The sequence below is a fragment of the Elgaria multicarinata genome, chromosome 2 (assembly GCF_023053635.1).
Source record: "Elgaria multicarinata webbii isolate HBS135686 ecotype San Diego chromosome 2, rElgMul1.1.pri, whole genome shotgun sequence".
Lineage (NCBI taxonomy): Eukaryota > Metazoa > Chordata > Lepidosauria > Squamata > Anguidae > Elgaria > Elgaria multicarinata.
Genome location: NC_086172.1, coordinates 77,908,598 through 77,930,118, shown reverse-complemented (window position 1 = coordinate 77,930,118; position 21,521 = coordinate 77,908,598). Strand labels below are relative to the sequence as shown.

The 21,521-nt window shown below is 48.3% G+C and overlaps 1 protein-coding gene across 2 annotated transcripts in view; it reads right to left on the bottom strand.

The window, feature by feature from the left end:
• TCIRG1 (T cell immune regulator 1, ATPase H+ transporting V0 subunit a3) overlaps positions 1 to 20,963 on the bottom strand; it is a 30,464-nt gene extending 9,501 nt beyond the window's left edge. The window contains exons 1-14 of one of the 2 annotated variants that reach the window (XM_063116848.1): positions 20,884 to 20,963; positions 17,565 to 17,955; positions 16,981 to 17,101; positions 15,963 to 16,041; positions 13,133 to 13,362; positions 10,077 to 10,174; positions 9,534 to 9,660; positions 9,197 to 9,279; positions 8,196 to 8,289; positions 5,335 to 5,547; positions 3,962 to 4,112; positions 2,834 to 2,973; positions 2,214 to 2,371; positions 2,021 to 2,111 (exon numbers count right to left, since the gene is read on the bottom strand). In XM_063116848.1, the coding sequence (XP_062972918.1) occupies positions 2,021 to 2,111; positions 2,214 to 2,371; positions 2,834 to 2,973; positions 3,962 to 4,112; positions 5,335 to 5,547; positions 8,196 to 8,289; positions 9,197 to 9,279; positions 9,534 to 9,660; positions 10,077 to 10,174; positions 13,133 to 13,362; positions 15,963 to 16,041; positions 16,981 to 17,097 (1,581 nt within the window). In that variant the 5' untranslated portion in view covers positions 17,098 to 17,101; positions 17,565 to 17,955; positions 20,884 to 20,963. Of the gene's footprint in view, positions 1 to 2,020; positions 2,112 to 2,213; positions 2,372 to 2,833; positions 2,974 to 3,961; positions 4,113 to 5,334; positions 5,548 to 8,195; positions 8,290 to 9,196; positions 9,280 to 9,533; positions 9,661 to 10,076; positions 10,175 to 13,132; positions 13,363 to 15,962; positions 16,042 to 16,980; positions 17,102 to 17,564; positions 18,225 to 20,883 lie in introns of those variants that run through there. The other variant, XM_063116849.1, reaches the window with a different exon arrangement.
• Positions 20,964 to 21,521: the final 558 nt, after the last annotated feature.

The following is a 21,521-nucleotide window of genomic DNA, read 5'->3' as shown; positions in this document are numbered from 1 at the left end:
ACTCCTATAAATCCCCAGTCCAACATATCTGGAAGGCACCAGGTTGGGAAAGGCTGCTTTAAAAAGTGAAGCGGGGCAGAACATTTTCCAAAATGGATTTCTTTTCTGGTGCTTTACTTTCCCGCAGAAAATTTTCTAAAAAAACCTGGTCCATAAAATTCATTAGTAACAACGAACAGATACAATACCATATTATCTACAATTCATGTTTTTCAGGTGGACACAATAGATAAACAAATGAATGCACCACTAGACTTATTCCTATTTCTCAAATCTCTTGTTTCTAGAACAGGCGTGGGCAACTTGCAGCCTGCCAGATTTTTTTTGGGCATACAACTCCCATGATCCCTCACCACTGGCTATGCTGGCTAGGGCTGATGGGAGTTGTAGGCAAAAACATCGGGAGGACTAGAAGTAGCTCACCCCTTTTCTAGAGAATGAGTTGCAAGCACAATAAGTGAAAAGATTAAATGTGATAAGTTGCACTTGGCCATAGATTCAATGACGAAACTGTCCTTTAGCAAAGGGTAATAGGTTCAGGTAGTTCTGAACAATGTACCATCTCAATGTATTTTGGCACCCTGGGCAAGGTAGTATCTTCTGTTTTTCTCCCCCACCTCCCTTAGTGCAGCTGCCACCACTGCCGCCACCACTACCCTTCTCCCTTCTCCCCACCAGCTGCTGCCACCACCCACCCACCTACCCCTTGGCCTCCTCCTCTTCGTTTCTTTCCTTTCTCCCCATCTGCTTTGGCAACAACCGTCCTCAGCTTTTCCACTCACCCCCCCCCCCCCAGCCACTGCCACCTACTGTCTCACTCACTGTGAATGGTCCTTCCTAACAAGGAATTCTGGGTGAGGTGGCCCTGGAGTCTGTTTGTTAGCCATGGCACAGGCAATCTCCAAGGCCATTTCAATGCCTCACTATGAGGAAGGACCCCTCACAGTGAGGCATTTGGGCTGCTGCCACCAAGTGGGCTTTTGAAGAACCTCGCGAACCGCTTTTCTGCTACAGAATTTGCCTCAGCAGGGAAGCAGCTGGTTGGACTTCCCAGAGAGCCTATCCCACCATGTCTCACACTGAGGGATTCTCAAGAGTTAGGGAGGACGCTGGTGGTGCTCCAGAGCATTGTGCCAGGCATTGTCCAGCAGGAGAGTGCTTGGCTCAGCTCTCTGAAGCACCAGGCAGGCCAATGCCTCACTCTGAAAACCCCTCAGAGCATGCACTCGCTCACCACTCCATGCACAGTCCCCCTAGCTGAGGAGGAAACCAAGGAAATGGCCCTGGTTGTGAATCAGATCCGCCTCAATCTGAAATGGATCAAAGAAGCAGTGCAAGTGGTTTAACAGACAGTGACAGTGAAACTGGAGGTGCCCCAATTATCTTAATGGAAGTGAGTTCAACTCTGTTGAAAGCAGTGAGTGGACAGCAGTGCCATCTCAGCATGCACAGTTCTTTGGGTGTGCCAGAATTACCATGTCAACAGTCTTCAGTGCCTTCATTTTTCTTAAATTTAAACTAACAACATAAAGGAACGATATGCTATTGTCATTTATTTTTAAACGAGCATTAAAAGCAAAAAAAAAAAAGAACAAGAACATGTCCACATAGTATTTTGAATTTGTTTGAATGCAACTTTAAACCACACTGTTTGCTTTATTTAATATTTTCCCCAAGCAAATATTTCCCTTCAAAGGCTTTTGGGACATAACATACGTTACCTGAATGATTGATTTTTTAAGCATTGTTTATTAAATATAGGCTAAATGAACACTGTAAAATAGATCATGCTCTATTTGGCACATCAAAAGTTTTTCCCAGTCCAAACTTTTCTGAATTGCTGCTTTTAAGCCAGTTGAAAGGCAATGGCTTCCCACAAGAAATAGAAAGAACTGCATTTTTGCTCAGAATGACTCATCTTAGCCTTATACATCACTTGCACATCTCACAGCAATGACCAAGGTTCCTCAAACTATTAAATTAGCTTATTTCAGCACTGATTTGTTCCTTCAGCACTTACCGGGTCGATCCCAAAAGGGTAGGGGCCCTTAAAGACTCCTGTGATGTTGGGGTTCATGGTGAGAACAGGGTTATGATTTATATCCTCCGGGCTGTAAGAAGAAGGAGGGCTTCAGTGTATGAATGCAGCACAGGACGAGGGCAGAAAGGAAGAAGAGGCCGGCCCTGGTTTGGGGCGTTGGGCTGGTTAGTACCTCCATTCAGAGGAGTTGGCCATGGCGGCGACGCTCCAGGCAGATGGGAAGATGTTGGTGGCCTTGCTGAAGCATTCGTTGTAGATGAAGCCGGTGTATATCGAGAAGGCACCCATCAGGAGGATGAGGTAGCGGCCCTCAAAGAAAGTCTGCCAGATCTGCGGGGACGGGGGAGCAAGAAATGAATACAAATGTGTCTGTGGGGTGTCTGTGTGCAAGATCTCTGAGAGTCAGCATGATGGAGTGGTTAGAGGGTCTGATTGAGACCTGGAATCTCCACTCAGTCTTGAAGCTCAAAATGATATGGGGCCATTCACCGCCTCTCAGCCTAACACATCTTACAAGGTTCTTGTGAGGATAAGGTGGAGTTGGAGGAACATATCCTTGGAGGAACATATCCCAAACATATGGCCCTCTAGATGTTGTTGGACTACAACCCCCATCTTTCCTCCCCATCGGCTATGCGGCTAGGGCTGATGGGAGTTCCAGTTCAACCACATCTGGAGGGCCACATGTTTCCCCACACCTCTGTTCTATGTGATCTCAAGGGAGGCTGCAGAGGTAGGGGATCCTCCTTCCCCACTCCTCTGGAAGGGCCCCTTCCTCCACCTGGGGCTCACCTCGTTTTCCACCTTCTTCATGGCCGGGCGGTTCTCAGCCAGCACCATCCAAAGGGCGAAGAGGAACATCAGCAGTCCATGGCCCACATCCCCAAACATGACGGCAAAGAGGAATGGGAAGGTGATGATGGTGTAGGGAGCTGCAAAACAGAGCTAGCCTCAGGCAGGGAGCCCAGGGAAACGACCCCGCCCTTTCACCTCACCGAGACCCACTTCAACCCCACCTTTCCCTTTCTTTGGAACTGTAAAGGATCTGGAGATCAGGTAGGATATAATTCCAATGGACTACCAGGTCACATCTCCTCTCTGCTTAGCTCGTAGCAAACATAATGCCACCTAAAATAGCCATCCCAGTTTTCCTCTACTTTCTCCTCTGTCTCTGAGCCCAGCTAGATCAGACCAAGGGCCTCCCCAGTCCCAACATCCTGTCCGCATGCTCAGTGGTGCAGCTATGCTTAGACCTGGGGGCTGAACTCTGGCAGCCCTGGGTCCTCCAAATTATCACCCAGAGAGGGGCATGAGGTGATAATTTGGAGATGAGGGCAGCAGAAGTGACCTCGACTTTACTCCTGCAGCCATGCTGCTGCTTCGACTTAAGGGAGTCCCAAAATGCAAAACTGCACTTGCCCAGGTATTTATTTATTCTTGTTAAGGCTCGGCAAACAGTTTTGGTGTTGTTATTGTTCTAACGTATCAGGAATATAGAAGCAGCTGTAAAGCACGGAGTAGCAACTGCAGTGGGGTGGGACGTGTCAGGAGAGAAATGTGGGTGCTTCATCACAGCAGTAATACACATGGCCATCAAAAGGGGGGACACCCCATAAGATCAAGTCTGGGGTCTAAAGTTACCTCTCTGCACCACTGCTCATGCTGGCCAAGCAGATACCTATGGGAAGCGCACAAGCAGGACGTGAGCTCAACAGCACCTTCCCACTTGTGTTCCCCAGCAACTGGCATTGAGAGGCAGACTGCCTCCCATGCTGGAGGTAATATATAGCCATCATGACTAATAGCCACCTACGGCCTTCTCTTCCATGCACTCCCCTCGTCATGACAAGGATATTCCCCTGTGCCATCAGGCTGGCCTCTGAGGGGAAGTCAAGAAGTCAGCGCTACGACTCTCCTCACCTGGGTTCACCTCCTGGTAGCTGGCCACCCCGTAGGCATCGACAATGTTCTGGAAGCCGGCAGTGAACTTGTTGGTGCGGATGAGGGTGGGTGGGGGCTCAGTGCAGGAGATCCGATGGGCAAAGCACTCCACTGCAGAACCACTGCGGTGCTACAAGGGCAAAAGGGGATCGGGCCGGGCCGTTTAGGAGCTTGAAGCCCCCTGATAAGCCCAGTAGCCCTTAAAAAGACACACAGACACACATTCCAGTCTGACATGGCACGGGGTATTTTTCTCTCTTCCACTCTCAGAGGTGCCTAGCAGGCTATGGGAGCCTCTCAGCTCCCAGAATGCAGTGCAGTTTTCCATTCAAGTACTCGCCCATGGGCAATGGCTACCCGCCCCAGGCGGATAGGCAAATAGTAAACTACAAGCCTTGGATAATGAAAGGGTGCGATCCCAGACCTGCAAGACTGACATGACACCATATGAAATCAGCTCCCTCTTTTTAGAAGCTTCTAGCTCAGCCTTAGGTCTTTTAAAACAGAATTTCTAATCTCCATGATTACAAAGAGAAATGGGCAGGATATGCCTGTTGAAGTCTCACAAACCAAAAAAATTCCAGTTGCCGGGAACGGCATTACAAAGCCCTGCACAGCTCTATCCTTCCATTATTACTATTTGCTGTGCAAATTGTGGTTGCAAACTGCATAATTATGCAAATTCCGATGACAATTTGAACATATATATATATATTTCTCCAATTATTTTTTTAAAATATTAAAAGTCCCTGGATTTGGGGGAAAACACATGGCTCAGCTCGCCAACGCGAGCCCAGCCAGGCACGCCGCAGAAGTCAGCCACGCCACCGAAGTCCGCTGAACCCCAAAAGGGCAGGATTTCCCAGCAGCAGACATCCCTAGTTGCAGTCCACAACATCTGGAGGGCACCAGGCTGCCTATCCCTGAGATAAGGTGAACTCCATTATTCAAGTGCCAGTCCTTATATATCCAAAGTGGCACCCTCCACACACAAGAGGGAGCTATCAGCCAGCTCGGGGGGGGGGGGGATCCCAAAGGTTTGCAGAAGTACAAAAAATCTTTAGGAAAAAACCCTCATGGAGACAACACCAACACCCCTCTGAAACACCCTAATGACTGAGCATGCCCAGAGGTCGTGGAATACTGACTGGTGGTGGTGGTGGTGGTAGGGAATTTCCTGAAAGAGGACAGAGTTCCAGCCAGCCATGAACAGGACCTCTCCCACTGCAACATTCTGTTGCAGGTCCTGCTTGTCAATCTGTAATCCAAAGCCAGTCATCCTTTAGTCAGAGAGACGGGCAGTGCTGAATAAGGAGTTACGGGGTGAAGGGGAGCGATTCTGTGGCACCTACCGATCCCTCGCGCAGGGCCTGCTGCACAGCAGGAAGATCGCGGACAGGGCACCAGACTTCACCAATGAGGCACTTGTCCGTGATGTTGAAGCTGCACTGGTTGAGGATGAAGAAGATGGCCTTCATCTTCTGTATCCGCACTTGCCAAGCAGGCAACACCATCAGCACTTTTTGCAGCACCTGGTTCAGATATTGCTCCGTCTTGCCTAATACCTATGTGCAGGAGGGATTTGGGACAGAACGGAGTGAGATCAAGGACATCAAGAAAAAGGGAGATTTAGGGTTATACAATTTCTTGCTATAAAAAGAGCAGCTTAGCAATGGAACGAGGTGCTAAGAATGGTTCTCAAATAGGTCTGTGGATATGGCTGGGCCTGGGGTCACAGAACATGCACAGAGGGTGTAGTTCTAAAAAAACCTGAGTTTTTGTTTTTGTATAATTACAATTTTAAAAAGCATTGAGGTGGGGAAGACTTGCAGCAAAATATTTTCGATCATGGCATCAAAAGGGTGTTTTTTCTCACTGACACCTCCTCCTTTTCTTCCACATAAGTCAGAAGCACAGGGTGTGGGGTGGGTGGGTAACTCTTCCCCTTGAAAATGTCCTAAGTGCTTTCTCTGCATGTCAAAAGAACACGCACAAGGATATCAGTTGGTACAGCTCGAGGATGTGGACAAGGTGCTTGGACAGGTCCGCGCGACCACCTCCGTACTGGATCCTTGCCCCTCTTGGCTAATAAAAGCTAGTAGGGATGGAACAGCCGGCTGGGCCAAGGAGGTGATTAATGCCTCTCTATGAGAGGGAGTGGTCCCAGACCGTCTGAAAGAGGCAGTAGTGAGACCACTCCTGAAGAAAACTTCCTTGAACCCGGAAAATCTTAGTAACTACAGGCCGGTAGCAAATGTTCCATTCCTGGGCAAGGTCCTTGAGCGGGTGGTGGCGGGCCAGCTCCAGACACTCTTGGATGAGACTGATTATCTGGATCCATTTCAGTTGGGTTTCAGGCCTGGTTTTGGCACGGAAACAGCCTTGGTCGCCCTGTATGATGACCTATGTCGGGAGAAAGACACGGGGAGTGTGACTCTGTTGATTCTCCTTGATCTCTCAGCGGCTTTCGATACCATCGACCATGGTATCCTTCTGGAACGTCTGGCTGAGTTGGGAGTGGGGGGCACTGCATTGCAGTGGTTCCGCTCCTACTTAGCAGGATGGCTCCAGAAGGTGGTGCTTGGGGGACATTGCTCGGCCCCGTGGACTCTCCAGTATGGGGTTCTGCAGGGGTCAGTCTTGTCCCCCCATGCTGTTTAACATGTACATGAAACCGTTGGGTGCAGTCATCCAGAGTTTTGGAGTGCGCTGTCATCAGTACGCTGACGACACGCAGCTCTACTGCTCCTTTTCATCCTCATCAGGTGTGGCTCTGGATGTGCTGAACTGGTGCTTGGCTGCGACAATGGACTGGATGAGGGCTAATAAACTGAAACTCAATCCAGACAAGACTGAGATGCTGTTGGTGGGTGGTTCCTCTGATTGGATGGGGGGTGTTCAACCGGTTCTGAATGGGGTTGCACTCTCCCTGAAGGAGCAGGTTCATAGCTTGGGGGTTCTCCTAGAACCATCTTTGTCACTTGAGGCTCAGGTGGCCTCGGTGGCACGGAGTGCTTTCTACCAACTTCGGTTGGTGGCCCAGCTACGCCCCTATCTGGACAGGGATAACCTAGCTTCAGTTGTCCATACTCTGGTAACTTCCAAATTAGATTACTGCAATGCCCTCTACATGGGGCAGCCTTTGAAGACGGTCCGGAAGCTGCAGCTTGTGCAAAATGCAGCGGCCAGATTGATAGCTGGAACAGGGAGGTTTGAGCATATAACACCGATTCTGGCCTGCTTGCATTGGCTGCCTATATGTTTCCGAGCCCAATTCAAGGTGCTGGTCTTAACCTATAAAGCCCTACATGGCTTGGGACCACAATACCTGATGGAATGCCTCTCCCGACATGAACCTACCCGTACACTACGCTCAACATCTAAGGTCCTCCTCCGAGTGCCTACTCCAAGGGAAGCTCGGAGTGTGGCAACAAGGGAGAGGGCCTTTTCAGTGGTGGCCCCCCAACTGTGGAATGATCTCCCCGATGAGGCTCGCCTGGCACCAACATTGTTATCTTTTTGGCGCCAGGTCAAGACTTTTCTCTTCTCCCAGGCATTTTAACAGCATTTAACAACGTTAAGTTTGTTTTTAATGGACCCCAGAATTGTTGTTTTTTAATGGATACTGTTGTTTTTATATTGTTTTTATGTTTTTTAAATTTTTGTATACTTTTAATGTTTACTATTTTTAATTGTTGTAAACCGCCCAGGGAGCTACGGCTGTGGGGCGGTATATAAATGTAATAAAATAAAATAAAATATCCTTGGCAAGGGAAGAGACACTGGGCCCCACCAGCTCAGACCCTGGGGGACACAGGATCTGGGGTTGGATGGAAGGTCGAGATTCTCAAGGCAACACCAACCAAAGAAAAATGCAACATTTACAACCATATACAACGTTAATCCCCCATCCGTGTAACGATGCTTGTTACTTTTCACTCCCACGGAACTCTCTTCCTCCACCAGCTCCCTCGGAATCTTCACCCCCTTCCTTCCTCGGCAGGACGGATGCTGGTGCACTGGGATTGCAGGGGGGCTCAGGTAACACGGGTTACCTTACATCGCAGCCCCGGAGATGTGTTGGGCTGCAACTCCCATGTTGGCTGGGAATGACATGAGTTGCATTCCAACACATCTGGAAGGGGATAGGCTGAGTTTCCCTTTACTCTAAATTTCTACAGCGCACAACCCCAAGCAGATCCCATTCTCTTACCGTGGTCAGATCTTCAATCTGAGTGCCCAGCTTATGCAGTGTCTCCCCGCGCTCAGCCTCTGAATCGGCATATGGATACAGGTGGCAGTGAAAGCTGGGGAGGGACACAACACAGAATGAACACCGATGCACCACACAGGGGCTATTCACACAACACAGCAACTCACACTCAACGGTTGAGTGGGCACTGTTGAACCATGGGTTAGCGTGTTGTCTGAACCTAGGACATTTTCTGCAGGAGCTGTTCATACAGGGGCTGTTTACACAACACGCTAGCCCACACTCAATGGTGGAGTGGGAGCTGTTGTTGAACTGTGGGTTAGCCGTGTCTGAACCTAGGACATTTTCCGTAGGGTGTCTTGTTAACCATGTGGTGCGGCCTATTAACCACCCTGAACAACAACAGCAAGGTGGTTTGATCAAGAAAAATAAACCACACTGCATGGTCAACAAGCCACCCGGTGGAAAATGTCCTGGGTTCAGACAACACGCTAAACTGCAGTTCAATAAACAACCCACTCTCAACCACTGAGTGTGGATTAGCATGTTGTACAAACCCAGTCACAAAGTAAAGATGGGGAAGGAGAAGGCAGAGGCCCAGACAGGGCATTTTCTTGAAGAAGAGCCACTAGCTTGGCCAGTTGTATGAAGATGGGAGAAGCTGATGTGAACTTTATGGAAGAGAGTTAGTGTTGCACTACCACCCGAGCCCTTGTCACATATCAATGGAGCAGCACACCACAGGAACTACTTGAGACTGGGGCCCCTTGAGTAGGAAAGAAGGCACCTCATGTGTCAAACAAGGGGAAAAGTGAGCGTGAAGGACTCATGAGTAGGGTGAGGGAGGGGAGTTGTCTTTGGGCTGGGGACAGCACCACAGGAGGAGAAGCACCTTGCACAGAAAGAGAAGCACAGTGCCAAAGGAGACCACAGCAAGAGAGGAGGGCAATGTTCAATGTCAACAGACATCAGAGGGAAGATGCAGTACCCACAACACTCACCAGTTGGCAATCTTGCGGATTTTCTGCCCAATCTGTTCACCCCAGTAGGAGATGAGGAAGATGACCCAGGTGACACTCTCACCCTACAGAGGAAAGGAGAGGTTGCCCAGAGGCCTCTGCATTGAGAGGTACAGGAGAAGCAGCCTTGGGGCCTTCTTCCTGAGCCAGACCAAAGAAGATCCTTGCAGCCTCCTGAGCTGCATCTCACCCTGCTCCATCCACACACAGTCTTGAATCCCACCCTCAGCCAGGCCCTCTGTGCTGTCTGCCACCCCTCACCCTATAACCCCTCATCTTCCCTCCCTGCCCCCTATGTATCTTCTTTATTCCATCTCACCGTGGACGGGTTTTCCATCGGCTCTGCCATCTCTATGAAGTGGGCCACAAGATAGCCACGGCACGCGCGCCACAGCAGCCGTTCAAAGGAATTCACCCGAGACGGGTGGATCACACCAGCCACAAAGCTTGGGGAGGGGAGGGTGTAGGGGAGAAAAACACAAAATGTACATTGAGACTGCACAAGGCAGGCTGGGTACACCGTAGCCTATGGCAACGAAGCCAACACTTAGCAGGTATACAGTACATTTTAAGTGTACAAATGGCTGTCACATACATTACTACAGTAACCCTTATGACGGTAGGCAAGCATGATCCCCACATAGCTGATGGGGGCTGGAAGAGTAGTGGCTTTCCTAAAGCCACATAGAGAGTTCATGGCTGAGGAGAGAGATGAACTGCAGATTCCTCACCTCCCGTGCTTAACCACTAGGCTATACCACCTCCCATCCAGGGGCAGTGGCTTTGGTTTGCCCTGCAAGCTTTGTATCTCCCACAGAAACATTACCCTGCCTACTCCAATGTGCACTTCCTCACAGCTCACTTTATTTTGAGGTCCAGTCTCTGTGCCATGGATGGGTCAAGCAGGGGTTCTCTGTCAGAGAAGGCCCGTGGGCGGGCGGGCGATCCTAACGGCACCTGCTGGCAGGAAGAGAGTCGGTCAGAGAAGGACTCAGGAATTCCCACTTCCAAGTCCCAGGGCCCCCTACCTTCATTCATCATCATCTTTTGCTTACAGCTGGCAGCCTGCAATAGGAAAACGTCAGGGGGAAAGAATTTCCTAGGGTCAACTCAGATGTCGCAGGGGCAGTGAGATTTGCTGTTCATGTGTCTCCGCCACTGATGGCGGGGTGGAGGAGTCTAATTTTTGCAAGAAAATGTTCATGCAGCTGACAGGAGCCGAAGGATTTGCCTCTGCTCCCCAGCTGTATCGAACCACACTTCAAACATTTTTTAGTTCAGCTCTTGTTACCAGATCTAAGCTGGGAGAAAACTGCTGAAAGCTTTAACATTAGGAGAACAATAAAAAAGGTTGGATCCAGGTTTATGCTGAATCAACCACCCTAGTGGAAGTGGACTTCCTCATCCCTTTCTTCCTACAGCAGCCACTCTGCCCCCCCCCCCCAATGCCACACAGAGGGTCAGGAGAAGCTGCTGAGTGAGCTGTAGTGTTGCAGGGAGGGGGAAACCCCTAAAAATTGGGGGAGGGCACCTTCCATGAGCTTCCTCTTGTGCAAGACAGACACTGAATCCAACCCTTAGGTAATAAACCCCAGGTTTGATACCTATGCCAATCACAACAACTGTTATCAGCACAGGTATCAACTGCAAGTGATAATTACAGTGCCAATTACAGCTGTACTGTAATAAACTTTTTCTTTCATTAAGGGCAGCTGTCGACTGTAATTAATTTTTGCTTTCATTTTTATTCTACGCCGCCCCCAAGAAGCTCAAGGCTTATTTAAATTGTGGTCTGTGCAAGGCGCAATTTGAATAATCAGCACCCGGGTGCAGCTGGTTATGTCTTCCGAACCTACGTGGCCTAGCTTGTTGGAGAGGCAAACAAAGATAGCTTATTTTGGTCATGCAAACTGGTGCAGTGTGCAACTAGTCTAACATACACTTAACAAACTTCAAGGCTGAGTATTTGAACCCACGGCCTCCCTCATCCTACAACACTCTATCCACGTTGCCACTGAGAACTACTTGTGTTCTTGTTGAGCACCTGCTACAATTTCAGGTATCTTCAAGGGAAGCAGTTTTGCCATGCTCCTTATTAGCCCCTGAATACTGCAGGGCTGGGGACAACCTGCCCTCATTCCTGTCCTTCCTAAGAAATGCCACTATAATGAAATAAAAATGATATGCTCACACCTACACAGTGGCATTCTTGGAATATCTGACAATATTTGACTGCGGTCAAAGTAACAGGCAATCAGTTGATAACATCTGACCCGTTAATTGACCAGTGTGCCAACCCCAAATAGCGTTCCATTCCCCTCACCGATGCACACTTTTTGTTGCAAAATAAGATTCCCATACACTTTGCTTTAAGATATGAACTGGGAAGATACACAAACAAACCCAGCTGCCCTTGACATACTTAATGTTTACTTTTAAGATTCATCACAACACCCTGGCTGTGTTCAGAAATTGCACTAAACCAGTTTATTGTGAAAAGAACAAGCTGCAGCATGGCCACGAGAAGCTATCCAGAAGCTTTCGCTTATTTATTTTTGGTGTTATTTTTATTGTGTTCTGTTTTTCTGTTTTAAGTTGCTGTGAACCACCTTGATGGCTTTTTAGCAAATAAGGCTGTATATAAATATTATTAATAAATAAATGGCTTTGATTAACCATGGATTATCATGTCATCCAAACCTGACAAAGTCTGGTTATCTTAACTATGGGTTGTTTGGAACAAGTGAACTTCAAACCATGGATTACAAAACTGGCTTGTTTGGACAACATACTATACTACGGTTAATTGAAATCAGAAGCAAATGCTTCCTGTCTTCTTCACATGGCTGTGCTGGAGGAAAGTGGAAGTGGGAAAGTACTTGAGCCCAAGGTTTGCTGTGGCTCATTCTTCTGACATCTGACAGGAATGCAAGAGAGGAACTTTTTGGTAGTTGCTCTCAGGCTCTGGACTCGTGTGGCGCAGAGCGGTAAAGCAGCAGTTACTGCAGCCAAAACTCTCCCCATGGCCTGAGTTCAATCCCAGCGGAAGCTGGTTTCAGGCAGCCAGCTCGGGTCGACCCAGCCTTCCATCCTTCCGAGGTTGGTAAAATGAGTACCCAGCTAGCTGGCGGAAAGGTAACTGCGACTGGGGAAGGCAATGGCAAACCACCCCACTATAAGGCCTGCCAAGAAAACGTCAGCGAAAGCTGGCATCCCTCCAAGAGTCAGTAATGACTCAGTGCTTGCACGAGAGGTTCCTTTCCTTTTCCCCCAGGCTCTGGAACTCCCTACTGGGGGAGGCCAAGTTAGCTGCATCGCTATTGTCCATCTGCCAACAGACAAATACATTTTTATTCAAACAAGCTTTTGGATTTTGAGAAGGTACTTCCTTTTATCTGTCCTGAATCTCCCACCAATTAGTTTCATGGGATGACCCTGGGTTCTAGTGTTATGGAAGAGGGAGAAAAATGTCTCCCTAAACCCATTCTCCACACCATGCTTAATTTTGTACACTTCTAACATGTCTCCCTTTAGCCTCCTTTTTTCCAAGCTAAACAATCCCAGCTATTGTAACCTTCCTTCATAGGGGAGATGCCCCAGGCCTTGATCATTTTAGTTGCCCTTTCTTGCATGGTTCTTCTTCATAGTGCTCTTATCCTCCTTCACCGCCACCCCTGCAGTGCCCTCTTTCACCATGTTACATAGGACTTCTTCCCCTCTATACCAAGCCTCCCTGGGCACTCAGTGGCAGAATGCTTTCTACCCTCAAAGCTTTCAAGGTCGCTCTTTGAAGTAGATGCTTCTGCTTCACCCAGAGCCACAGTTAAATCCCTTTCTCCCCCAAGCATGACGACGACTCTGGACAGCCAGAGAATTGGACAAGAAATCAGAAATGGGGCGGGTTGTGGGGTCACTTACCAGTTGCCCAGTGAAGTGCTGCCCCTGCTGCAACACCTGAATATGCTCCCGCATCTCCTGCAGCCGACCAACCAGCTTCTCCCGGTTGTGGCTCACCTCCCGCAGCTCCTGCGCCAGCGTCTCCGACTCATCCTGGATACGCAGGGCATCGCGGGACTGTGGAGCTGGCAGGTTCTCCTGGGGGGGCGTCAGCGAAAGTCCGGCCTTCCGCACTTCCTGTGCCAAGTAAGCTGAAGAGGGAGAAGTGAGCAGTGAGGAGCACCTGAGATTGCCGCCTCCTTTGAAGGTCACAGAAGATCAGGGTCACATCATTTGCCATTCAGCAAGCTCACCGGGCACGTATGGCAGCCCCAAAGAGGCTTTGCAAACCTCCCATTCTTGCTGACTGCATGGGACTGCACAAACAGGGGGACCTTGTTGGGCATCCAGGAAGCTAAACTTCATAAATTGTGTGTGGGCTGCATGTGCCCCCGTACTGATTTTTTTAAAATAAAAAACAAACAAAATGGCACTCTACAGTGGCATGGGAATTCTAAGAGGGTCAAATTTTATTTGTTTTCAGGATACATTTGTCCATTGTAGTCCTCCACAGCCTCTATGGAAGCTAAAAGGGTCAAATTTAGCTTGCAGACTGGCTACATTTAACCCTTTTAGTGCTACCAAGCACTACAAAGCAGTTTGCTGAATTTCAGCAGCAAACAGGAGGATAGACAGGCCTGTCAAAGTCACAACAGAAAATATTCTTAGGCTTTTGCAAGGATTGTGAAAGTTAAGGATTTCTTAAAAGCTTCTAAAAATTCCAAGAATTACAACATTACGAAATTATGAAAGCTTCCCTTTGCAAGAAAGTAGTCCATTTCTACCTCTTCTAAATTGAGTAGCAAAGTTCAGAAAGAATCACTATCCTTTCTGTTGGCTGTAACTGAATCTAGGAACCTCTGCAGGGGACCAGAGCATCTACTTTTAACACTACAAAGAACAAGTACAGTATTCTCTACTCAGTGGTGTGGGGCCAAATGTTTTTGCAAAAGAAAAATGTTTCCACTAGTAGATTTTCATTGCTAAAAAGGAATAGCTAAAAACAGATTGCCAAAACAGTAAGTAACAGAATAAATAGATACAATACCAGGCCAAATTGCCAGTTTCAAAAGTTGTAATTTAATTACTATCCCTGAAACACTGATCATAGGTTGCATCACCTTAAATTCCAATGTAGGGAAGTGGGTGCTATTAACTTGTCATGTCTTAATATACTTACAAGTATTCCAATAAAAATAATTTATAGAGAGGTAGGTGTGTTAGTCTGTTGCAGAAAAAAAAACGAGAGCATGGCAGCACTTTAAATACTAACACATTTATAACAACATACATTTTTATGGACTAGAATCATCTTCATCAGATTCCAGAGAGGTAGCTGCATTAGTTTGTGCAGCAAAAACAACAACGACTAGCAAATTATTGTTGCGTAAACTTTCATGGACTTCAGTAGTCCATAAAAGCTTATGTCATAAGACATGTGTTCATCTTTAAGGCAGGGCGAGGCAGAAGGTAAATCTCCAGATGTTTTGGATTTCAACTCCCAGAAGCCCTTGACACATGGCCAATGGTCAACGATGCTAGTTGAAGCCCAAAACATCTGACATTCCACTTTCTGCCCACCCGCTTTAAGGTGCTGTAAGACTTGATTTTCCAATAAAATAATTCCTAGGTAAAGTTTGGAGTTGTTTCAATATATTTAAACTACACTGCAGCTGGTGTAGCACAGCAGCAAAGGGACTGAGGTCCAAATCAGAAAGTTCCCAACTTGAATCTTGCCTCTGTTATGAACTCACTAAGTGGCTTAGCTACTCTCTCAGCCTCAGTCCTTTCAACTGCAAAAGTGAGGGATAATACTTACTGGGATTTACAGGGTTGTTGTCGGAATTACAGCTAGATGGTGCATTTGAGGTCCTTTGAACACTTGAAAGTGCCATACAAAAGGAATTATTATTATTATTATTATTATTATTATTATTATTATTATTATTATTATATGGTCAACATGGTCAGTGGTCTGAGATAATAGTAGTCCAAAACATCTGCAGGGTACGGGAAGGCTGTCCTAATCAAATATGTCATGGCAACTTCTTTTGACTATTTGAAAAACTTGAGTCATCAAGTCAAAGTAACACAGCAGTTTTTATAAAAGAAAAGGTTTCAATAACCAAATATACGTCACATGCTAAATGAGATCCCAAGCATGCTAAACGAGATTCAAAGAACTCAAGGCACTAGATTCCACCCCCCACCCCCCGCCGCCAAGAAAATGTGCACTCTGAAGATATCCTTAAAAATTACAGTTGAATGATAAGGGAAGAGGAAACAAGAAACTTCAAGACAGGAAGTATTAATTACAGCAGCCAGCAACTTCGATGGCTAATGTACCAATTGCCTAACCCCTTCCACATTTATTGAGATGCTTCATTTTGAAGGACAATAAAAAGCAGGCTGTGTGAGGAAGTGCAACTACCATTAGCCATAAACCAAAAATTTCATCAAGACTCTAAAATGTGGCATTGTTCATTAAAAAAAAAAAGTCTCACGATTTACTAATGCAGTTTTGTTATGAGGGAGGGCCTGACTCCAAATTTCAAACAGTTGGAGTCTGGAAATCTTGCATGGCCTTCTAACTGCTCTTGGATGTTCAAAACAGGTTATGGTAACAGGGCCAGTATGCTGAGCTCAGGAGGTTTAATTGCCAACCCCATGGGAATCCCAACATTCAAATCACCATGGCAGAAGGGCAGCGCCCCTCCTCCGCCCACTTCCCCCATGCACAAGTGCCACTCACTGAAGGTCTTCTCCATATCTTCACATCGTCGCACCTCCCCCACAAAACGTCGTTGGAAGGCATTGACATGGGGGTTCAACTGAAAGTAAAAGGAGCACATGGCTAGTGAAGGGCCTACCAAGGATGGAACAGATAATACTGCCCTGCTTTCACCCTGGAAACCCGGCACTCCCCACTGCTTGTTCACCCCATACCCTTTTCCTTTTAGGGTGGCCCATTCTGCAGGAATAAGACACCAGCTTTTGTACCTCACCCAATGCTATCCTCTCCTCTGAACGTCCTTGCTCATTTTGCCAGGGCCTAATATAAATGAGGCATAAGTGTTGTTCCACACCAAACTTTTTTCAAAACATGGTGGTGTGTGGTGGTCAGGGGGGAAATCATCTCTATAGTCAGAAATGTTCTTTGTACTCAAGCATATGAAAATATCTATGAGGAAAAAAGACAATACCTGTCAAACTGCTGGTGGGCACTCATCAAAAAAGTAATTCCTTGCCCTTTCTTCCTCAAAATTGGCATGGACCATCCTCAAACCCACTTCGCCTAGACTGCCAAGTTTCAGATCAGTTTCTTGAGCCATTTTTTTCACTATACACTATAGAACCCACTCCCCCCTTCCCCCACACCTGGAATTCTGGTCATAATTCTGATTCAGCTGACTTGCCCTTAACATAGAGCCATTACAGTGGCCCTATAATTAGCCATTCTTTTCTGCCCCTGCATACACAAATCCTTATACAATATACAGTAGGCAAATTTTGTTCAAGTTGCTAGTCCTCATGGTTGTAGTGGAATGATATACTTAACGTTTAAAATAGAGGGCAATCGTATGAGGAAGAGAACAGCTACAGCCATCAGTTATAGCCGCTCACCTACCAAATCACCACCACATATAAAATCACATCTTCTGCGTATCTTTGGGCAAGGTCTTGTCCTATGCAAAGATACACAGCCACCACAACAGGCTTGTTTTGGTCTCCCCGCAGAGTGGTTCCCCCCATGCCCCCACTGCACGTACATCACGGAACTCCACAAGTGCCCGCTCGCCTAATTCGCTGACACAAGCGTAGGCTGAAGCTGTCTGCATGAAGAGTTGGGCCAGGCAAATCTCTTCGCTGCGGAACAAGGAACCCATGTTGCTAGTGGAGACAAAGAGAGAGAATCAGTTGGGGAGGTTGGGGAGCCCCAAGTATGCAACAACTCAACGACAGGCCAGCAATAATTCATATGGGGCAGGGAGGAGGTGTTTTTTGCTGACTGCTGTCCTGCTAAGACAATCCGACATGAGGAAGATGATGAATCTGTTCCTGATCTCCATCAGGAACTGGGATATGCAGAGAAAATAAGTGGCAACATGCAGAGGCAGGGGACAGACTGCCCATTGGAGGGGCAGCAATAGGCTGAAAGGAAGAGCAAACAGGTCTTCTGTGTATGTTCCTGCTAACTTTGGAAGACTCATTGCTAAGAAAAATCCCTGGGCAAAGAGGACTGGGACATCCCCAAAACAGGAATGCTACACATCACTTTAACGTTGCATCAACTTGAGATTTAGTGGCTGCACTGGCCCGTTAGGTCTAGTTATCAAAGGAGGTTCACACTTACCTCTGGTGCCCCTCAAAGTGCAAGGAAGCAGGAAGGAGGGCTTTATCTTGCAGGTGCTGGCCAAGACGCAGCCCCAAAGCAGCGTCTGTGCTGCTCTAACAGCTTCCCACAACTGGTGCTCAGGCTCTGCTGACTCACGTGGGGTAGGGTTTTTTCCCCCCTTAGCTCTGGGATTGCAACAGAGTTTCCAGGCTGAGCCACGACCACCCGTTTCACAACATGCGCCTGACTCAGGGCTCCTTGTCGCTCGCCATGGGATTTAAAAAAATGTCCTGAGGTGGCAGATTGGAAGACCCGGGTCGGACCCAGCAACGAAGAGGTTCTTGCGGCCCTCAGCTCGTCAGGTTAAGAGGAAGCAGACCAAGGAGAGAGACAGGCAAGGCCCAGCAATCTGTCAAAAACAGAAAACAAATTCTCAGATCTACTTCCTCTCCCAAATCACTCCCCTCCACAATGCAAAAGGTGCCTTACTTGCAACTCAGTGGTAGAGATCCAGGGGCAAAGAGGCATGAATAGCTCAAGAGGGGCCCCTCTCACAGCTCTCTGCTAGACTGGGAAAACCTCCGCATCTTAGAAACAGCCACAAGAACCACAGAGATCACACAAACAAAGTCATGAATCTGGACTAGACAGGCATGGCTGCAAGTTGACTCTTACAGATAACACCTGATTTTCCAGATTACCATAGCTCTGCAGGCCATTTTCTGTTGCAGAAATTACACATGAGGAGAAGGACACCCTGCCACCCTATCAAAAGACCGCCTCCAACGTGTGCAGGTCTAGCTCCAAGCACACAGCTGCTACTTCAAGGATCACCCTGATGTGATTCCTGGGCAGATGCCAAAGCGGAGACACCCTAGATTAGGGCTTGCCATATCCCATTCAGAACAGGGCTTCTGTTCCTTGACAAGGACTGAACGAGGTTGAAGTGCCATAGGTGCACTTCTCTCATCACAATTCTGGAGTGACAATGGAGAACACACCTGATGCCTTGCTTCAGAGCTGTCAAAATGACAAAACTCCTGTCCCACAGGGGATCAATTAATACACTGGCAGAGTAGCTGAACACTTTCCTGCTGTGGAATGGGCCCTGAGGTCTTGTACTGAATGCCCAGAACTGTCCAAAGAACACTTTTGTCTCTCTTAATGCGAACACTGGGATCTCACACTGTGCTGAAAAACAGAAATGCAACACTGTGGCACAAATCACGAGTTAAAATAATGGAATTTTAGTCCGCAAAAGCCAAATGGCTTCGCTAAAATCCTAATAGGAGATCTCAGATTGTTGATTCCTTCCCTGCCTACAAAACATTTCTCTTACTGACAGTCTGAAAATAGGCAACACTCGAGTAAGGTAAATTCAATGGAACTCCCAAACCCCAAGATTTTCAATGAGAAAAATAACTCAAACCAAAATTGTCTACTAAGACAGACTCTGGATATGCATCATCATGAGTATGCAGAAAGCACCAAGATCAATGTTGTAATGCAGCCTTCCCCAATCTGTTGGCCTCCAGATGTGTTGTACGACAACTCCCATTATCCCCAACCAGTATGGCCAATGGCTATGCCAGCTGGGATGCTGAAAGTTGAAGTCCAACATATCTGCAGCCCAACACACCTGGAGGCTACCAGGAGGAGGGCCTTTTCTGCTGTGGCACCCAGGCTATGGAAAGAGCTCCCTAGAGAGGTTTGCTTGGCACTTAGCCAAGTGTTCAGCCATGATACTGATCAGTGACTGAGAAAGAGGGGAGCTATAAATCCCTACCTGTTCCACCCTCAAAATGGTGGTGCACATTTTAAGTGTTAAAAAACTTTTCCCAGTTGTCCTGAAAAGGAAAAAAAGCCAGCATCCTGTCAGTTTAATTAATAGTGTGTCTCCTGTATGAAGGGGATAAAGTGAGGGGACATCACAGCAGATACGACTACCAAACCAAACCTTCAGATACAACAAAAATGATGTATTTTATTAGACTAATATGGAAGTGGACAAGGTTTTTCTCCAAGTAGTAAGTACATTAAAAGTTCTACCGGCACCAGGGGAAAAAAGAGGGGAAGGGATTAAAATAGCAGCAATCTTTTTTGGTCATATCTTTATTATGATCTTCCTCCTGGGAGAGTGTGTTCCATAAAACGGAGTAAGACTCTATCACCGTTGCTAAGTGGAATGTTAACACACCCTTAGCACCAGCAGAAATTAGTCTAAATAAAAGACACCTCGGGCACAATCCTGCGTATGTTTAGACAGAAAAAAGTCCTACAACGTTCTCCCATGCACCCTTTACCTACTCCTTGTGGGGGAGGTGGTTGTAGCGGTCATGGTTGCATGGGGAGGGCGGGGATGTCTTGCTGTCTGACACCTCTGAGTTGTGCTTCTAATCTCCACCGAGCTGATCCAGCCAACCAATATCACCGTAGATTACACTCCAGGTTCAATCTCGAGCGCTAAGGAACGGGTGGGGGAGAGGGCCTGGAAGCTCCTCAATGCAGCGACAGCAGTCCTTTTATTTACAAGTAAGTGGCAGAGGGGATCGCCCACCACCGCTCATGTGAGCAGCACCCATGCCTCCACACGTTTAACGCAGCCTCTCAAGTACGGCCATTATTCTGAAGGCAAGACTGCATTCCGGGAAGAGCACCGTCTCCTGTCCAGAAGTGTAAAGGCACGTGGGGCGTCCGGGAAAGCCCGGCTGTAAAACGAGCGCCACAATTACGCTCCAGGAAGCAGAAAGAAAACGGCCCCCCCGGAACTCGTTCAAAGCATCGCAGGAGCAGGCCAAGCGATCGCCTCCAGCAGCATCCATAAACTCGCTTTGCAGCAGCAACCCTCCCCGTCCCCCATCCCCCACCCCGGTATCAACAGCAACAACCAATGGACACGCGCCCCTCTCCGCTCTGCAATCACTGCAAACAAGCGAGCAGACTGCAGCGCCATTAGCTCCAGATCCGGGCTCGGGGTGCACGAGTCGGATCCATGCAGGGAAGCCCCCCCCAAACAGAGCGTTCCTTCCCGGCCACCCGCTTTCGCCTAACGCAGGGAGGAGGGGTTAGCCGCGGGGAAAGGAGGCGCAACTAGAGCAGCAGACGAGGGGGTCCGGCCGCCAGTTCTCAGGTGCCTTGCGAGGAGGGAGGGAAGCGCGGAGCCTGGACGCGAAGAGAAAAGCGAAGAGCCGAGCCCCGCAGCGAAGTGCAGAGTGCCGCAAAAAGGAAAAGAGGACTGGGGATCTTGGGAGGAGCCGGCGCCAAAGCGGAGGGCGCCGAGGCTGGGGCTCGGACGGATGGCGGAATGAGGGCGCGGGCGGGTGAAACGTGTACCGACCTTGCGATACCGCCGCAGCCGGCGCCTGTCTCGGCGCGGGGCTCTGAGCGCAGAGCAGTGGCTTCCTCTTTGCCAGGAAGAGCCTAGTCGAAAAGAGGGCTGAGCTGTCCCGCCCCGAGAGAATTCCCCGCGCGCCGCTCCGAGGCACTTCCTGCTCGTCCCAGCGAGGCCGGCGGCTGGGAGAGCGACAGTGGGAGAGGCCCCGGGGATCTTACCTGCCTGGTCAGAGACGGAGGGAAACGTGTCCAGAGTTGGTCGAACTTCAGTCCCATCCGTTTCAATGGGTTTTTTCAAAGTAGGATTAACATTGGATACAACCTATTCGCTACCTTTTCACAGAATGCAGGCTGGTCTTCCCTCTTCCATTAGTTGTCCCACGTACGGCGCGAACCTATACATGCTTGGTCGGGATGGAAGGCCCGTTTTACTCCCGAGTAAGTTTTCAGGGTGGTTCCCAACGGATCATGAGCTTTCCTTGGCTGGACAAGCAATACCATCAGGATGTCGTTACAATATAAGGAAGTACAGCGTTTGGGGGTGGGAGATGGTCTGACTAGGATGCCACCCCACGCATGGGATTAATATGGCACCAAAGTGGGATGCCCACTCTTTGCCACGGGTTTGGTTCGGTTCAGAGG